This window comes from Megalopta genalis, chromosome 1 (genome assembly GCF_051020955.1).
Source record: "Megalopta genalis isolate 19385.01 chromosome 1, iyMegGena1_principal, whole genome shotgun sequence".
Classification (NCBI taxonomy): Eukaryota; Metazoa; Arthropoda; class Insecta; order Hymenoptera; family Halictidae; genus Megalopta; species Megalopta genalis.
Genome location: NC_135013.1, coordinates 37,788,362 through 37,803,852, shown reverse-complemented (window position 1 = coordinate 37,803,852; position 15,491 = coordinate 37,788,362). Strand labels below are relative to the sequence as shown.

General features: G+C 48.6%; 1 protein-coding gene across 6 annotated transcripts in view; it reads right to left on the bottom strand.

Moving 5' to 3' along the window:
• Positions 1–2,266: 2,266 nt before the first annotated feature.
• LOC117218712 (uncharacterized) overlaps positions 2,267–15,491 on the bottom strand; it is a 151,947-nt gene continuing 138,722 nt past the window's right edge. For 5 of the 6 annotated variants that reach the window (XM_076527592.1, XM_076527599.1, XM_076527603.1 and 2 more), the window contains exons 8-13: positions 5,699–15,446; positions 5,465–5,581; positions 5,194–5,310; positions 4,280–5,035; positions 3,981–4,139; positions 2,267–3,733 (exon numbers count right to left, since the gene is read on the bottom strand). In XM_076527592.1, the coding sequence (XP_076383707.1) occupies positions 3,605–3,733; positions 3,981–4,139; positions 4,280–5,035; positions 5,194–5,310; positions 5,465–5,581; positions 5,699–15,446 (11,026 nt within the window). In that variant the 3' untranslated portion in view covers positions 2,267–3,604. The remainder of the gene's footprint in view (positions 3,734–3,980; positions 4,140–4,279; positions 5,036–5,193; positions 5,311–5,464; positions 5,582–5,698; positions 15,447–15,491) is intronic. The other variant, XM_076527607.1, reaches the window with a different exon arrangement.

Below are 15,491 nucleotides of genomic sequence, written 5' to 3'. Positions count from 1 at the left end.
CAAAATATTAATGTAAGTCAGGAATGCATACTAATACTGCGAACGTTGCGAAGAGGGCGTAAATACTACAAGACTTACGATTTTCGTAATTATACGCATATTTGCCGTGCAATTCTTTTATATAAATATTCTTGAAAGTTAGATTTGTCTTAATTCTTTATTGGCCCTCGTAAATGTGTATTTAATTAATTTTTTTCTCTTATATTTCGAAAACGAATAAATCGTATTTCGTGACATAACAAATAATCGAAAATGTTCGATTCGATACGCGACGAGTGAAATTAATACAAATAATCGGTACTGATAAAAGTTGTAAAATAAATTGTCACATTATTTCACGTATTTTATATAATCTTTTACCTCTCGAACGAAGCTTCTAAACTTCTAAGAGACTGATTTATAATGTAAACGCTTACATTAATAAATCGTCAAACAGATCGCGTGTAATAAAATGATTCCCTGTGAATATTTTGTTCGTGTGTTCAATTAAGCGGTACGAATCACGCTTTTCCAACGGGTTTCAAAAATGACGCGTCGAGCCGTGCTGAAGTTTTTTTTTAATCATAGTTATTATTATCGTTAATATCCATATAATTATCAATAACTACAGTAAAACACAAAACAAAAAATGGTGATATCTGTACATTTCTTTTCCTTAAGTAAGTAGTAACATAAACTTTTTTGTATACCAGTAGCCTATAATAGGAAGAAACTAAATCATAATATTCACAGATATTTTACAAGATAGATAAGACACGAGGCAGAGACACGCACGTCGCGGATAGCTTAAATTCTTTATAAACATATGTATGTATAATATGGAAATTGCAAGAAGAGTAGGAAAGAAAGAACGAGAGGGCGGAAGGTATGTAGGGGCACAGAAAAAGGAAACCGAGTAAATAGATACTTTTTCTTTCTTTTCGAAAAACGAACGAAACACCGCGACTTGAGCGTCCCATTTGCGTCCTATTATACTTATCCGCAGCTGTAATATATATGCTTTTTTTATACTTATCAACTCGCTCGCTCACTTATACTTCTACACTGTACATATGCACAACGCATCTTTTACACTGTACATGCACACGCTCTCCACGAGTATCAGCGCTGCCTTAAATTAATCGTGTTTCGTTAGGGACGGTCAGAACAGAAACGACTTTTTCTGGACTATGCGTATCGTTCACATCTCGAGAAACGAAATTTGTCAAGCAAAATTATTTTGAAAGGTTATGAAACGTTTCTCGGATTATGCGAAACTTGGCCATGTACACGTGATGAATCGTACCATGAAATTAACCGGTTAACGTGAAAATGAAACGATTAATGTGTAGCGTTCATGTACACACATACATATATATGTATATATGGTGTATACATATTTATATATATATTTATATTTATATATATAAATATATATATATATATTTATATTTATATATATAAATATATATATATATATTTATATATATATTTCTGTATATGTTTATATGTATATACATAAATATATATATAAACATATAAATATATAAATATATAAATATATATATATATATATATATATATATATATATGTAAACATATATATAAACATAAAGAAAGAGAGAAAATAAAAAAATGACAAGGGCAAGAAGAAAACGACGATCTCTCGTTTCGATCGGGACGAAAAGAGCGATCGTTTTTGTCGTTTTTTTTCGGAATCGATTGGTCACGATAGCAAGGAATAAAACATGTTTTGACCATCCCCAAATAGTTTTACATAACGTTACTCTCTAGAGGCATGCGCTCTACACGCAGCAGCAATAATATCGTAAATAGGTAAGTTTCTTTATATTACTTAATATGTTTTGTTTTCACGGCTCCGTGTGATATAGTGTAACTTCTGGTCTATACACGTAAGCGCATTTTTATTATCTTCGACGCGATCGCTAAAGAGTCTATGACACATCGCGCAGAAGGCGACAAGGGGGTAAGAGAAATGGGGGGATGGAAGTGTGTAGAACGGGGGCGACGTCAGTGGTCAATGAGATCGGTCGTACTGAGTTTTCTTTGCAGTACGACATACTTTAAGCCCCATCTTCTATCAATGTGCGGATTGGTACGTCCTAACTAGCCTGGTGTAATAACGTTAATAATAATTGATAGCAGCGATAATAGTAGTAGTAGAGTAGTGGTAATAATAATAGTAGTAGTAGTGATGATAATAGTATAGTAGTAATAGTAGTAGTAGCAGTAGTGGTAGTAATAATCAATAATAATTAATAATGAATGACAGTAATAATAATAATATTTTTTAATAATAATAATAATGGTAGCGTACTAGTGATGATGATGACCATAATAATATTATTAATGATAATAAAGAATCGAAATAAGAATATTAAAAATTTTTTTTATAATGTACATAGTGCTAAGATGATAATAATGATAATAATATGTTACATCCTGCTATGGGAAATTATATTACATTAGGGATAAACGCTATTTAGGTAGTCCTTTCGCTCATTTTTTTTTCTTCTTCACTAGAGGTGTCTAGATCGTAACTCTTTTTTTTACTTTCTAGTTCGACACGAGCGGCAGCAGCAACAGCGGCAGCAGCAACTATTGTTACAGTAATATAATACATAGGTATTTATATAGAGCAGTATTATACAAAAAACACATCACATACCGCGCGCGACCGGGACACACCGGTCACCATTTTATATGTTTTTACTTTTTGTTTTCTTCGTCTTTACGCAGACATATATCGTTAAATAATTAAAATCACAGTAGTTATGCCCTCGCTGGCTCGCTTATAATTTACACAGTATCATTAATATCTAAGCCTTACTTAAAATAGCTCGTGTATAGTGGTAGGGGTACGTTAGTTTTTTTTCTTTCTCTATTTCTTACTTACGAAATCAACTGTCCATCTAGAGCAACGGTAGGTAATGTTTTTTCTTTACGGTTTTCCTAGACGAGGGACGAACGTGTATTACGTGTATACGTGGTGTCCGTGGTGTGTTCGTGTTCGTGTGTGTATGTCTCTATTTGCGTGTGTAAGTTATTCTTTCTGCCTTGAGGACATCACGTGGTTTGTCATTTTCATGTTTTGTTTTCCCTTAATCGAAGGTCTTCACTAAGGACTGGGGTTGTGCCTGACCCGCTTGTCAGAAGGACCAAGAGTGATGTCGGTCGATCTCACAAAAGTTGTCAGTTGGCGAACGTTACTGCGAGAGCCATCGCGGCAAATGCGATCGCGTTGACCGTTCCGTTTTGGAGGGAAGACAGGCCCGGTGATGTTCACGCATTGACAGGGCTAGCCTCCCCCACAGTAACACAACCCCGTGTACCCTCGTTTTAGGCCAACGATCCCGTCAAATCGGCACGTATTTGCCAAAAATCCATTTGATTGTCACTGATATATAGATATATCTTCGGAGGAGAAACCTTTCCCTTCGACGGAACCCCTCTCTCCTGTTCTATTCAGCATTATCCTGTTGTACGACTTTGCGCTCCGTCGGAAGGACACTCCAGGCTTCATGCCACATGCGAAGCGTCCTACAGCGCGTAAAGACGAGAGATATCGGTAGATTGTAATCCAGCAGCAGACCACTGGCTGGCCTCAAACCGTGGCTATGACGATGAGTAAATGGGCGATCTTCGCGACCCGGTGAAGTAAGTCCGGTGCGATACGCGCCAGACTTTCGTTTGCGAAATCGCACGCCGGGAAGATGTGGACTACGTATGCAGGCTACAAATCAAATACAACTTGTCACTCATCTGCCCATCGAACTATTCTCCACGTTTCGAATGCTTCTGATTAGATTTATGCATAACTTTTAAATATTTAAAAGGAAATTTTCATTAGGGGATGATCTGATAGATCATATTTTTGTACATATTTAAGTATAGTTTAATTACTGATACTGAACATATTTATGGACGACTATTACCATCGGAAATATTAGTAAATGCTATTTGTTCAAATGTTCACGTACCTGTTGCGATCCTGGTGCAGCAATATTAACAATTCCAGCGGCCTGTTTCTGTTGTAAATACATTATAAATCCAGTCTGAAGGTTCTTACTCTGTTGCAATACATCCACCTCGTCTCGACCACACGGTAGCGCAAGGAGCATGCAATGTTCATTGTCCATCTATGACAAAAAAGAAATAATACAACTCAGTACCTGGTCTCTCTTATTTTGGTGTATATGAGTCCGCATAAAGATTCGTAGTCTGCTAATCAACTAAGGTATTTTTAGTGTATTAGCATGTTGAAAATGACTATACTTACTTGCATCTTCCTCGCGACTCCGTCGACTTGCGTCTGTTCCAGTCTCATTCTTTGAGCAATTCGCAACGGTGGTGTTGAGCCATCGCTGTTACAGGGCAGACTATCCCTCGCTACGTTAGGGTTACCGAAAACGAAATGCATTTGTACAGCAGCTTGGTCGTTCTTGAGTGCCAGGAGACCTTGCCACATGACCGGATATCGTTGCAGCAACATCTGAAACGAGTCTGCTTGCGGTGGCACTTGCGAGGCGTGTGGTGGCGTGGCCACTTGGTGTTTCCTGGGTCTGTCTGGTGTGATGGCTCTGTCACTAGGTGCCTCGCTGGCAGCGATTGGATACTGAGAACGCAGATGTGCGGGTGGTGGTTCGTAGAATCCTCCGCGTGTAGCGGCCGGTGCGGTTAATGCTGGATTTCCACCCGCGTTGTATTGCGGGGGCGGCGGTGGTAATCTTGGTGCTCCGTGCAGCATGTATACTTGAGCGACTTGAGGACTATCCGTGGTGCGATCTTGGGGTGTTTTTGTACTCCTTCTAAGCTCTAAAGGCGGACTATGACTATCTTCTATGCCAGGCTCCAATTTCGGGTCTAACGGTAGATGAGGAGATCTAGTTCTTGGAATGTGATACGTTATGCGCGGAGCTGTCAAGGCTTCCTGTTGAGCACGCAAATACTGATACTGCAGCACTTGAGGATGCATGTAATGCGGTGGTAGTTCTCCACCACGCGTCAGGCCACCGAAGTGATTCACGACGTCACCCTATAAAAGGAAATGACGAATTAAATTTAAAGACCGCTGAAGAACACCTATTATTCAATTTTATATGTTTCGAGCATGGGTGATTTCCGATTTGTCCTTTCAAACGTCGACTGTTTGTTACATATTTTAATGGAAATAAACTTAGCATAAGTAAGTACCTGAGAAGCGTTAGCATGATGGTGGGCAGGTGGGGGCAATGGAGGACTCTGGGATCGATGCGGGGGGACAAGTCCATACTGGCCCCCTGATGATGGAGCAGCACCCGCATTCCCATGCTAGCCAAAACCAAGCAACGTTAGTTTGTGTATTACATATTTTGGAAAATGTATATTTCGTGCCATTACACACAAAATCATATTAAATATGTTGCTATAAAGTTAAAAATAACAAACATCGACAGGTTGTATATACAATAAACAGCATGCTTACCATTGGGCCATCATATGTTGTGATTGGCACTCCACGAGTCTGAGGGCTAGGGGTCGGCACCATTATGCAGCCAGATATGGACACTTCAACTTTTGGTGGTTCCATCGTACCCGTTACCTATAACACAGACCGTTCTCATCTAGATTGCTGTTCTCTCTTTCATTCTCTATGTTAGAAAATTACATTATTTTTTATTCTTCTGAATATTTTACGTATAGCGAAATATAAGCTTACCGGTGGTTTCGGTGCAGGCGGTCGAGAGCAGCTAACGCCAACAGGTTGAGGGTTCATCAAATGCGGCTGAGTTGGTGGACTGGCCACCGTTCCGGTGACTATTGGAGGGACTACCGCCTGCAGTAGATGAGCCTTAGGGTTCAAAGGATGAGGTTGACCATTAATTGCCTTCAATGCAGTGGGCTGCGATACAGGTTGATGAATCCTGGGTGTTGGTGTCGTGACACTAGCCGGATGAACATTCATAGGTAATTTCTGAGGTAGATTCACAATCGTAGATGGCTGTTGCTGTTGTTGTTGTTGTTGTTGTTGTTGTTGCTGTTGTTGTTGTTGTTGCTGCTGCTGCTTGGCAGCTTGCAATAGATGTTGTTTAGGATTAGGAGGAACCCCAGTGTTGTTCAGAACCGGCGACATAGGCTGACCCTGACCCTTTCCATTGGCGGCGCTGATCTGAGGCGCTTGCTTCGCCCTCGGACTCAAGTTGGGCGACACTACACTGCTAGGAATCTGCAAGTGCAGACTTTGCACTGTTTGCGTTGGTTTCACCATGTTCTGCACAACTGACTGACTGGGCACACTAGGAGCAGCTGGTTTGGTGATAATAGGTGGCTGTTGCACAGGTGTTGCCAATTTGCTAGCATTCAAGACGTGAGCCTTGAGACTAGTAGGTTTGGACTGAGAAGAGCAAGTGGGTGCTGTCTGTGGTGTCGCTACAGTTGTTGTGGTGATCGATGTGACAGTGGCAGACGTCGTGGCCGTAGGAACTATACTAATTGTCGAGGTAACCTGAACGGTTGGAGACTGTGGTTTAGTGATTACACTGGTCTGAGGCTGAATGGGAACCGGAACAGGCTCCGGTTCCTTCTTCGGCTCTTCAGTCACAGCAAGGTTCTCCGGTTGAGCTGGCTTAGGTCTCAGCACTTCCGTCGTTGGACTGGCACTGATCATTGTTGGTACGACGCTCCTTGTATCGACCCTGTTCATAGCAATTTGACCAGAAGCAGTGGAAACCGGTATATATTGACCTTCCTCTGATTCCCTCATGGGTATCAGCATCCCAGTCACCGGATCGATCAGCGTCATCGGCTCATGAGAAACTGGCTTTTGGATAGGAGATGGAGCAGACTGACTACTGGTCTCCTCCGTCTTCGGAGTTTCAGCTCTAGATGGAACGGTTTCCTCTTTGATCTGCAGTTCCTGCGGTGGTGGCACAGTTTCCTTGACCTTCTCCTCGCTGCTGTCGTCGTTCTCTGACGTCCTTCGCGCTGACTTCCTTGCACCTCTTGGCGATTTCCTGGGTTCGGTCAGCTGTACCGTAGCTTGCACCGGTCGAGAAGCACTGTTATGCCTGGTACTCCTTCTGGTAGCGTGGACATTGCCGGTGTTTCCAATCAGACCCTTGTTCGCCGCTGATCCACGCACTACATCCTCTATCACGTCGTCGATGGTGTTCCTGCTGCCATCCCTCTCGGCCAGCCTCTTCGACTTTCTCGTGTTCGCAGCGGGCGAGACAAATTCCTCCGGTGGAACTTCCTTCACCGCAGCTATAGGTGTTGCTGGCTGCGCATTGGGACCGGTCAGGCTCGGCACAGGTGACTTGATCGTGAGAATCAGTCGCGGTCGTCCAGCATTGTCCTCCTCGCTGTCGTCATGGAATTCGTACACGTCTGCAGGTAGTTTGTTCTTCTCCACATGGTGCTTGCTACCTCTCGGTGTTCTGCCTCCTCGCTTATGTGGAACGTTGGATGTGTTCTTCACGCTTCTCCTGGTGGTCACTCCGCCACGGCTACCGCCTCCTCGCCGAGTTCTCGTCCTGCCACGCCGACTCCTCGTCGATTCGCTCTCACAAGTCTCCACGCCCTCGTCTTGATCGTCGTTCGCTACAAAATTCTTCTTGCTCTCGTTCTCCACAATCTCCGTGTTGAACCACTCGGACTCGTTCTTGGGAGGCTCCTGACTCTCGTTGCTAATATTTGTACCATGCTGAGTCTCCTCATCGCCGTCATTGCCTTCGCCGTCGCAAAGAGCATCTACCTTCTTGATCACACTTTCGATGTTCACCTCCTTCGCTGACCAGTAGTCGCTGTCCTCTTTGCTGTCCGCTGGATCTTCCTTGGATACATCGATTGCAAGAGGATCTGTGCTCGGCTCCTTCAGAGGATCCTCCACTGGCTCCTCCTCCAGGTTCGCCTCCTCAGTATCCTTCGCTACTTCCTCTTCCTTGATCTCGTTTAACGCCTCTACTTTGATCGGTGTTTCGATCTCCATTTTGGGAACCAGAGTGTCAGTAGATTCCGTCTTGGGAACGATGTTTTCCGACTTGACCAAATCCTGCTGCTCCTGTTTCGGTTTCAGATCGACGTTCACCGGCTGCGTCAGAGGGAACTCGGGCGGTTCATTGTTAGGGAACTCTTCCTTTATCGCAGGCTCTTCATGTTTCACTTCAACAGGTTCCTCTTTGATGATGTCCATAGGCTGGGTGGGTTGAATAGGCGGAGTCAGCTGCATGGGCTGTGCTGTCTGAGCTATTCTAGCGTTAGCGTCCAGCTCTAATTCCTGGTCGGGTGGTATTCGTGGTTCTAGACACTCTACTGTGCTCTCGTTCACCGGCGTTGCTGGTATCGAAGAGACGATGGATGGTACGGTTCTGGTGATGATAGCCTGCGAGACGGTTGACACCAGAGGAATGTGTGGCTTCGGAATCTGGCTGCTCTGCGACACCGGCGAGTGTGTCTGGTTAGATAAAGGAAGCGACGTCTGTGTGATCACGAATTTCTCTTCTGGGATAGAAACTGCAACTGTAGGTGCAATCTGTTGTGGAACAATGGGCACGACTGTTTTAATCAGCGACTGATTGGTCGACGAAACAGTCGATGCTCCAATGCTATGGACTACAGACTTGTGGACCAGATGAGACTGACCATGAGCGACTATAACCGGACTGGGTGTCGACGATCGAGGCACGTGGGTGGTCAACAACTGGAGATTCGACATCTCCTGTTTCTGCCTCGGCGACAGTAGATTGTTGTCCGTGGTGATGGAACCTGGCATCTGCTTCTGACATCTGGAGGTCAAGGTGTCCGCCATCGTGCTCGGTTTACCGAACACCGGGCTTGATGTGCTGGCGTTGATTTCGATTTTAGCAGTTTCTGGGATGTACGTAGGTGGCTGATTCGGCGAAGGAACTTTCGGAGACGTCGACGCTTTGTTCGTCGGTTCAGGTATCACTGCCGGAGAGAGCTTAGGCTCCTCTAGCCGCTGTGGAGGCTCGTTGGGATTTACTGGAATCAGCGTTTCGATGACCGATTTGCCACCTATCGCTAAATCCCTGGAGCTCTTTACAGGCATATACGGACGGTGTGGAATATTCAGTGTCAGCGGTGGCAAGCCACCTCTGGGATAGCTAGGAGCGAGAGCTCTCATGCCAGGAGCATGCTGGATCACGGGTTGTTGAGTAGCTGCGGTGGAGTAGATTTGCTGCCCGGGCGTTTCTGGTCTCAGAGAAGAGACGGACACGCTAACTGCGATCCTCGTTGGCGGGGGTGACGGTTTGCCAACGTTAGGCATGTGAGGACTCAAAGACGGGTTGCGAGACCATTGCCCGTTGGGAGACGATGGTTGCGAGATTCTGGGCGACAGCTGTGACGGCACCAATGGTGGGATTCTGGATGGAACAAGCGGGGGAAGAGGAGTAAGGCTGGAGGCGGTGGTGGTGCAAACAGCGGATATGTTCTGCATCCTGGGAGAGGCTTGACGCATTGGCCCCATCTGCGACTGTGGTGACACAGGAAGCTTCTGATAGAGCGGTTGCACACTAATGGGAGGCGGTCTGGGACTGGCTGCAGATATTCTAGGTGTCTCTCCTGTGATTGGGACGCTGCAGGGTCCGAGACCAGGTTGCTTGTACTGCGGAGGCGGTGACGCAGAGACCCGATGTGCTTGGGTAGTAATTACATCTGGACTGCTGACGCTAACATTACTGTCAACGGGTTCGACTGGTACTGTTGGTATAGTTGGCATGGTTGGCATGGTTGGCATGGTTGGCATGGTTGGCATAGTTGGTATTGTTGGTATTGTTGGTATTGTTGGTATTGTTGGAACCGATGGTATTGTTGTTATTGTTGGTATTGTTGGAACCGATGGTATTGTTGGTATTGTTGGTATTGTTGGAACCGATGGTATTGTTGGTATTGTTGGTATTGTTGGAACCGATGGTATTGTTGGTATGGTTGGCACGGATGGTGCGGATGTTGGGTTTGCGACCGATGGAACAGTTGGTACAGTTGGCGAAGTTGATACAGCCGGTACGGTTGGTACGGTCTTAACAACTTCTCTAGGTTTTTCGTTCAGCGTCCATGAATGAGCGATAACGGACGCGGGTGGACTCTGTGGTTTCACGGGTATGCTGGTGATTCTAGCTTCAACGGGCTTTTCTGCTGCCGCCGGGGATGGGGCGATGGTGTTTACAGTCTTTGTGGGAGATTTATAGAACGATGGAATGTCTGGCGTTTTGGGTGGCTGCGTCAGGTCGAACGTCTCGTAGTTCGGGTCTTCCTCCGTATCGGTGTCTATCTGCAGGTCGTGCTCGCTCCGGGGAGTGTCCGGCTTCAAGTCGGTCTCTCCTTCACCGGCAGAGGGGTTCAGACTCTCAACAGCCTGTTGCATCTCTTCGACGTCCTCCTGAGGTGCTTCCGGTGGCGGGCCGACACTGTCGTCCACTTCCGCGTCCTCTTCCTCGCCCTCGTAGGAGAAATCTTCGGTAGAACCACCGAAGGTTTCCTCCAAGAGTGCGGCGACGGCATCCTCGGTTTCCTCCTGCGAGATAGCAACCCTTGGCTTGTCTTCGGTCTGCGCAGGCGGCGTCGTCGGCACCGTCACATCCGGCTCCTCTCTGCCGCTTCGGGATTGACAGCTGCTTTCGCGTTCCTCCGGCTCCGAGATACTCTTCACCGCGTTCTCGTGAATCGCCTCGTCGATCTCTATGCCGAAGCCGGGGATGAACTTTTCTTTTTTCTTATCCTGTTTCGAGGCCTGAATCCCACCGCTTACCGGTGGCGTCATCGCTGGTGCTGGAGTGTTCGCAGCGACCTTGGGAATCGGACTCAACAAGGTTTCTCTGGGAGATGGTAGCGTGGGTGACATGGTCTTGGTGATTATGGGACTGCTGGCTCGAGGGGGACTAGGATCTGCGCCGAGGTACGGTAACTCGCCGCTCTTCTCGTGATGATGATGGTGGTGATGGTGATGATGATGATAATCCTTCCGACTGCGTTCCTCCTTCGACTTCTTTCTCTTCTTCTTCTTCTCTTTAACCTTTTCTGGAACCGTCGACGGAGTCGACTGCTCCACGCTGTCGTTGTCGTCGGTGAATCGGAACACGTCGTGATCGTTGCTCACGGCGCATGCGATGTCTGACTTCGGCGAGTTTGGGAGACCCAACAGCTTCGCCTCGATCTCTCGACCAGCCTCAGCCAGATCCACGCTGTTCTCGTCTTCCGGTTGATGGCGACGTTTCTTTTCAGTTTTCCTTCTGACTCGCTCCACGTCCAACACTGGACTGTGGCCGCCGTCGCTGTCGGATGCGTAGGTGTTGTTCTCCGTCGAAATGTTGCCCAGCCGGTTAAAGAATGTGTTGGACGGACCGTCGTCGACGTCATCTGACAATGGCCCGAAGATGTCCTCCATCCGCTGCGAGTCCCTGGCCTCCTGTCTGTTGAGCCTTTTCCTTCTTGCTTTGGCCTTGTCGTCTCCATTCCTGTCTCTTCTCTTGTCCTTCTTATTCCGCTGTTTTTTGTCCGACCGTATTCTCTCGTCGGCGTTCTCCAACACCGTCGACCCCGAAGTGGTGGTAGTACTAGCAACAGTGATGGGCTCGGATGTGTGATTCGGTCGACAATCCATGGTACTGCTGATAACCAATTTATTTTTGTGCTCGATGCTCTCCGAAGACTCTGTTTTTATACTGTCCTCGGTCGACAACGAGTTCTTCTGTCGTTTCTGTTTCTTCTTGTGCGACTTCTTGCGCGAGTCCCTCTCGTGGTTGTTGACGACAATGGCTGGGTGGTTGGCGCGGAAGCCGACGGAGATCCGCTCATCATCGTCCGATGTACGAAGCTCCTCCTTCACGCTTGCGTGAACGCTGCTGACTACGGTCGACGTCTCCAGAGGATTGTGCTTCTCCTCCGTATCTGCGAATCCCAGATCGACGTCGCTCTCCAGGAACCTCTCGGTCTTTACCTTTCGAATCTTGTTGTTGAAGGACTCGTCCTCCTCGCTTGTATCGGAGTGGATTCTGGACCTGGATCCCTTTCTAGACAGTGACTTCGCCCTGGTAGAGTCAGATTCGGACGTGGCTTCGTCCTCTGTCAACGCTTTGCTGGACACCGAGTCTCCGTCCCACGAGGTGCTCTGCTTCTTCTCTTCTCTCCTCGCGCGACTCTGCTTCAGCTGCGAGAACTTGTCCTTCAGGCGCACCTGACGCTTCTCCTCCTCGAGCTTCTGCATGTTCTTGGTCGAGCGTGCTTTGACCTTGTCGTACATGCTGATATAGGCAGGTTCGTCGTCCACGATGTCGAAGATCGAATGTTTCTTCGGCTCATCGCTGTCGGTGTCCGTAGCAGACGGGTGCCTGGCCACTTGTATCTCGTGGGTGGATAGGGGCCCGTCGTCAACATCACTTGGCAAGTTCAGAGAGGCCTGTTGCTGATGGTGCTGCTGCATCTCGCGGGCATGATTGGAGCTAACCGAGGTCTGCTCGCTCGGTGAGTTCGAATCGTTGCGTTTAGAGAGCTCTAGCCTCGATAGGAATTCCTTGTCCGACTCGTGGGAGACCCTGGGGCTGCGTTCCCTGGACTCCTTCTCTGAGCGGTTTCTCTTACTGCGTTGCTTCTCCTTCCCTTCCCGGTTGTTCTCCCTGTTCTCTCGGTTCTCTCGATTCTCTCGATTCTCTCTGTTCTCCCTGCTCGACTCCCTGTTGATCTCGCTGTGAGCATCCCTGCTGTCCTGGGTCTGCGTCGAGCCACTGCTCTCTTTACTGTCGCGGCTCTCCCTGCTCTCCCGGCTAGACCGATGGGAGTCGTTTCGGTGCTTCCGGTCCTCGGATCTCCTGTTCTGTCTAGGCCGATCTTTGCTGTCCCTGCGGTGGTCGGAGATCTTCATGCGCTTTGCCTCGTCGTCCGCCGGTCCATCCTGCGACGAACATCGCCGCTTGATGGATACCGGAGCGGGGGAAATTTGGTTCTGCGACTGGGACACAGACTGGTGAAGATGGTTCTCGATCGGCTGCCGCCTGCTCTCATCCCGGTCTCTTTTCTCTTTATCCTTCTCTTCTCGGTCTCTCCTCTTGTCGCGCTCGGACTTCTCTTTCTCCCGTCTCTCTTGGTCCTCCCGTTCTCTCCTCTTCTCTCGGTCATGTTTCTCGCGTTCGAATCTCTCTCGCTCTTCCTTCTCTCGTTTCTCTTTCTCCGCCCTTTCCCGCTCTTCTTTCTCTTTCCGTCGTTCCCTTTCCAGCCTTTCTTTCTCCTCCCTTTCACGTTTTCGTTCTCTTTCGATCCTTTCTTTCTCTTCTCGCCTTCTTTCTCTCTCGAGTCTATCTCGTTCCTCTTTCTCCCGCCTCTCTTGCTCTTCCCGCTCTTTCCTGAGTCGCTCTTTTTCCTGTTTTTCTCGCTCCAATCGAAGCTCGCGTTCTTTTCTTTCTCGATCCTCCCGTTCCCGCCTCTCCCGCTCCTCTCTCTCCCTTCTCTCTTGCCGTTCCTTCTCCTCTCGCTCACGTTTCTCACGATCCAATCGCTCCTTCTCTCTCCTCTCTTTTTCCTTGGCCTCGTTCTCCTCTCGTTCCTTACGTTCCCGTTCCCTTTCTTCTCTCTCCCGTTTGTCCTCTTGCCGTTCCTTCTCCAGCCTCTCCCGTTCTCGCCTCTCTTCGTCCTTCTCCCGCCTCTCCTCTCTTTCCTTTCGCTCCTGTTGTCTGTCACGATCTTCTTTGTCTCTCCTCTCCTGCCTCTCGCGGTCGTCCTTCTCACGTCTCTCCTTCTCCTCCCGTTCTTTCCTCTCGTAACGCATCTCCTTATTCTCCTTGAACTCTCTATGACTATCAGAATCCGCGATGTCGTTCACCACGGACTCCTTTTCCTCCCGGTCCTTGCGGGTGCTACTCCTCTCGACGTCCACATCCTCTTTCCGTGACTTCCTTTGACAGTCCTTTCCCTTGCTATACTTGGAATCCCTGCTGTCCTTGCTGTCGCGGGAGTCCCTGCTGTCCCGATTACTGCCGACCTCCTTCCTCATCCGCGAACGGGATCCGTCGGCGGACAAGGACAGCGACGACGAGCAGGAAGATATCGACGTAGACGTCGTGGAAGACGGTAGGACCGTGGCGGTAGCTGAGGCGGTGCACATGGAAGTTTGGTATTGGCCGGTCGAGGACGATATCGTGGTGGTGGTGTTGGTCATTGACGGTGTGATGGCCGGCGTGGTAACCGACGCTGACGCCGATGTCGTGGTGGTTGTCGTTACAGCCGCAGTGACCGGCACCGTGCTTGAATACGCAGCCACCATGGACGCGGTGGTCGCGACGGGCGCCGACGATGTCGCGCTCAATCCTCTACTCGTCGAGGCTCCGAGAACGTGTATATTACTTACGGTACCGTTGCTGCTAAGAATACTACTAGCTGACGCTAAACTGCTACTATTGCCACTACTGGCTGTCGTCCCGCTGCCAAGACCGATCGGCAACGAGACAGGTGGTAATTCGGGACTAACTGTTTTGATTGACGTGCCGGGCGTGATCGGCGTGGCCGGTGTCGGATGTACGCAGTTATGCTGTACTGCAGCACGCGGGTCAGTTGTTTTCAACGTAGAGGATGACATGCTGGTCGTGAAGCTAAGATTCGAGGACAGAGACGCGATGCCCAGTCCGATCTGGCTGGTGGTCGACGCGCCGCTGTTGCTACTGCTGCTCGCTGACTGTACAGGCGGATGACTAGGAAACGGATACTGAAGACAGACCTTGCTGGTGCAGCCGCCGGCCGACGACGATGATGACGTCAAACCGCTCGTGCCGCCGATCATCGAGCTGACATTCAGCACGCCGGTGAACTCTCGCGGCTCGTACTTCTCACTGAAATTCTCCAGCCGCTTCGAGTCTTCGTCGAACACGCTGCGCTTGGCAAGAACCGACTTCACGATGTCGGACGGTTGCACTTCGTGCAGATCCAGGTCGAGTAGCTTGTGCCGAAACCTGAACCGTTCCGATGCCGTCGCGTCTAGCTTGGCAAGCGCGTCGCCACCGGCGGCGCTCAGTGCCCTCGATCCGGACCACTTCTCGTACTTCTCGTCGAGCGACCGTATCCTTTCTTCGAGACTCGGCGATTGCGGCGCTGTTTCGCTGTCCGAGCTCGTTGGACTTGGACTCGGATGTCGCGGGGGCGGCGAGGCCGGGGGCTGAGGAGCCGCACGAGGACTCGGAGCAGTCGACAAGTTCGCACAGGGTGGACTCGCCACCTTCGCCAAGCTCGCATTACCTGACCGGTTGCTACTGCTGCTGTTGTTGTTGCTGCTACTGGTGTTATTGTTATTGTTATTGTTGTTGTTGTTGTTCAACATCTGGGTGGCAAACCTTGGAAGAGGCAATGACAAAGGTCCTTCGTGACTACGCTCGCGAAACCGCCTTGGTTCGCTCGGGACCAGATTCTCCGGCCTTTCGTCCACCAACGGGGTGCCAGGCCTTGATCCGTCGTGGTGTTCATGATGCCTGGAACGGATATTATTTGGTCAGTGTTACAATTCATGTTCCTCG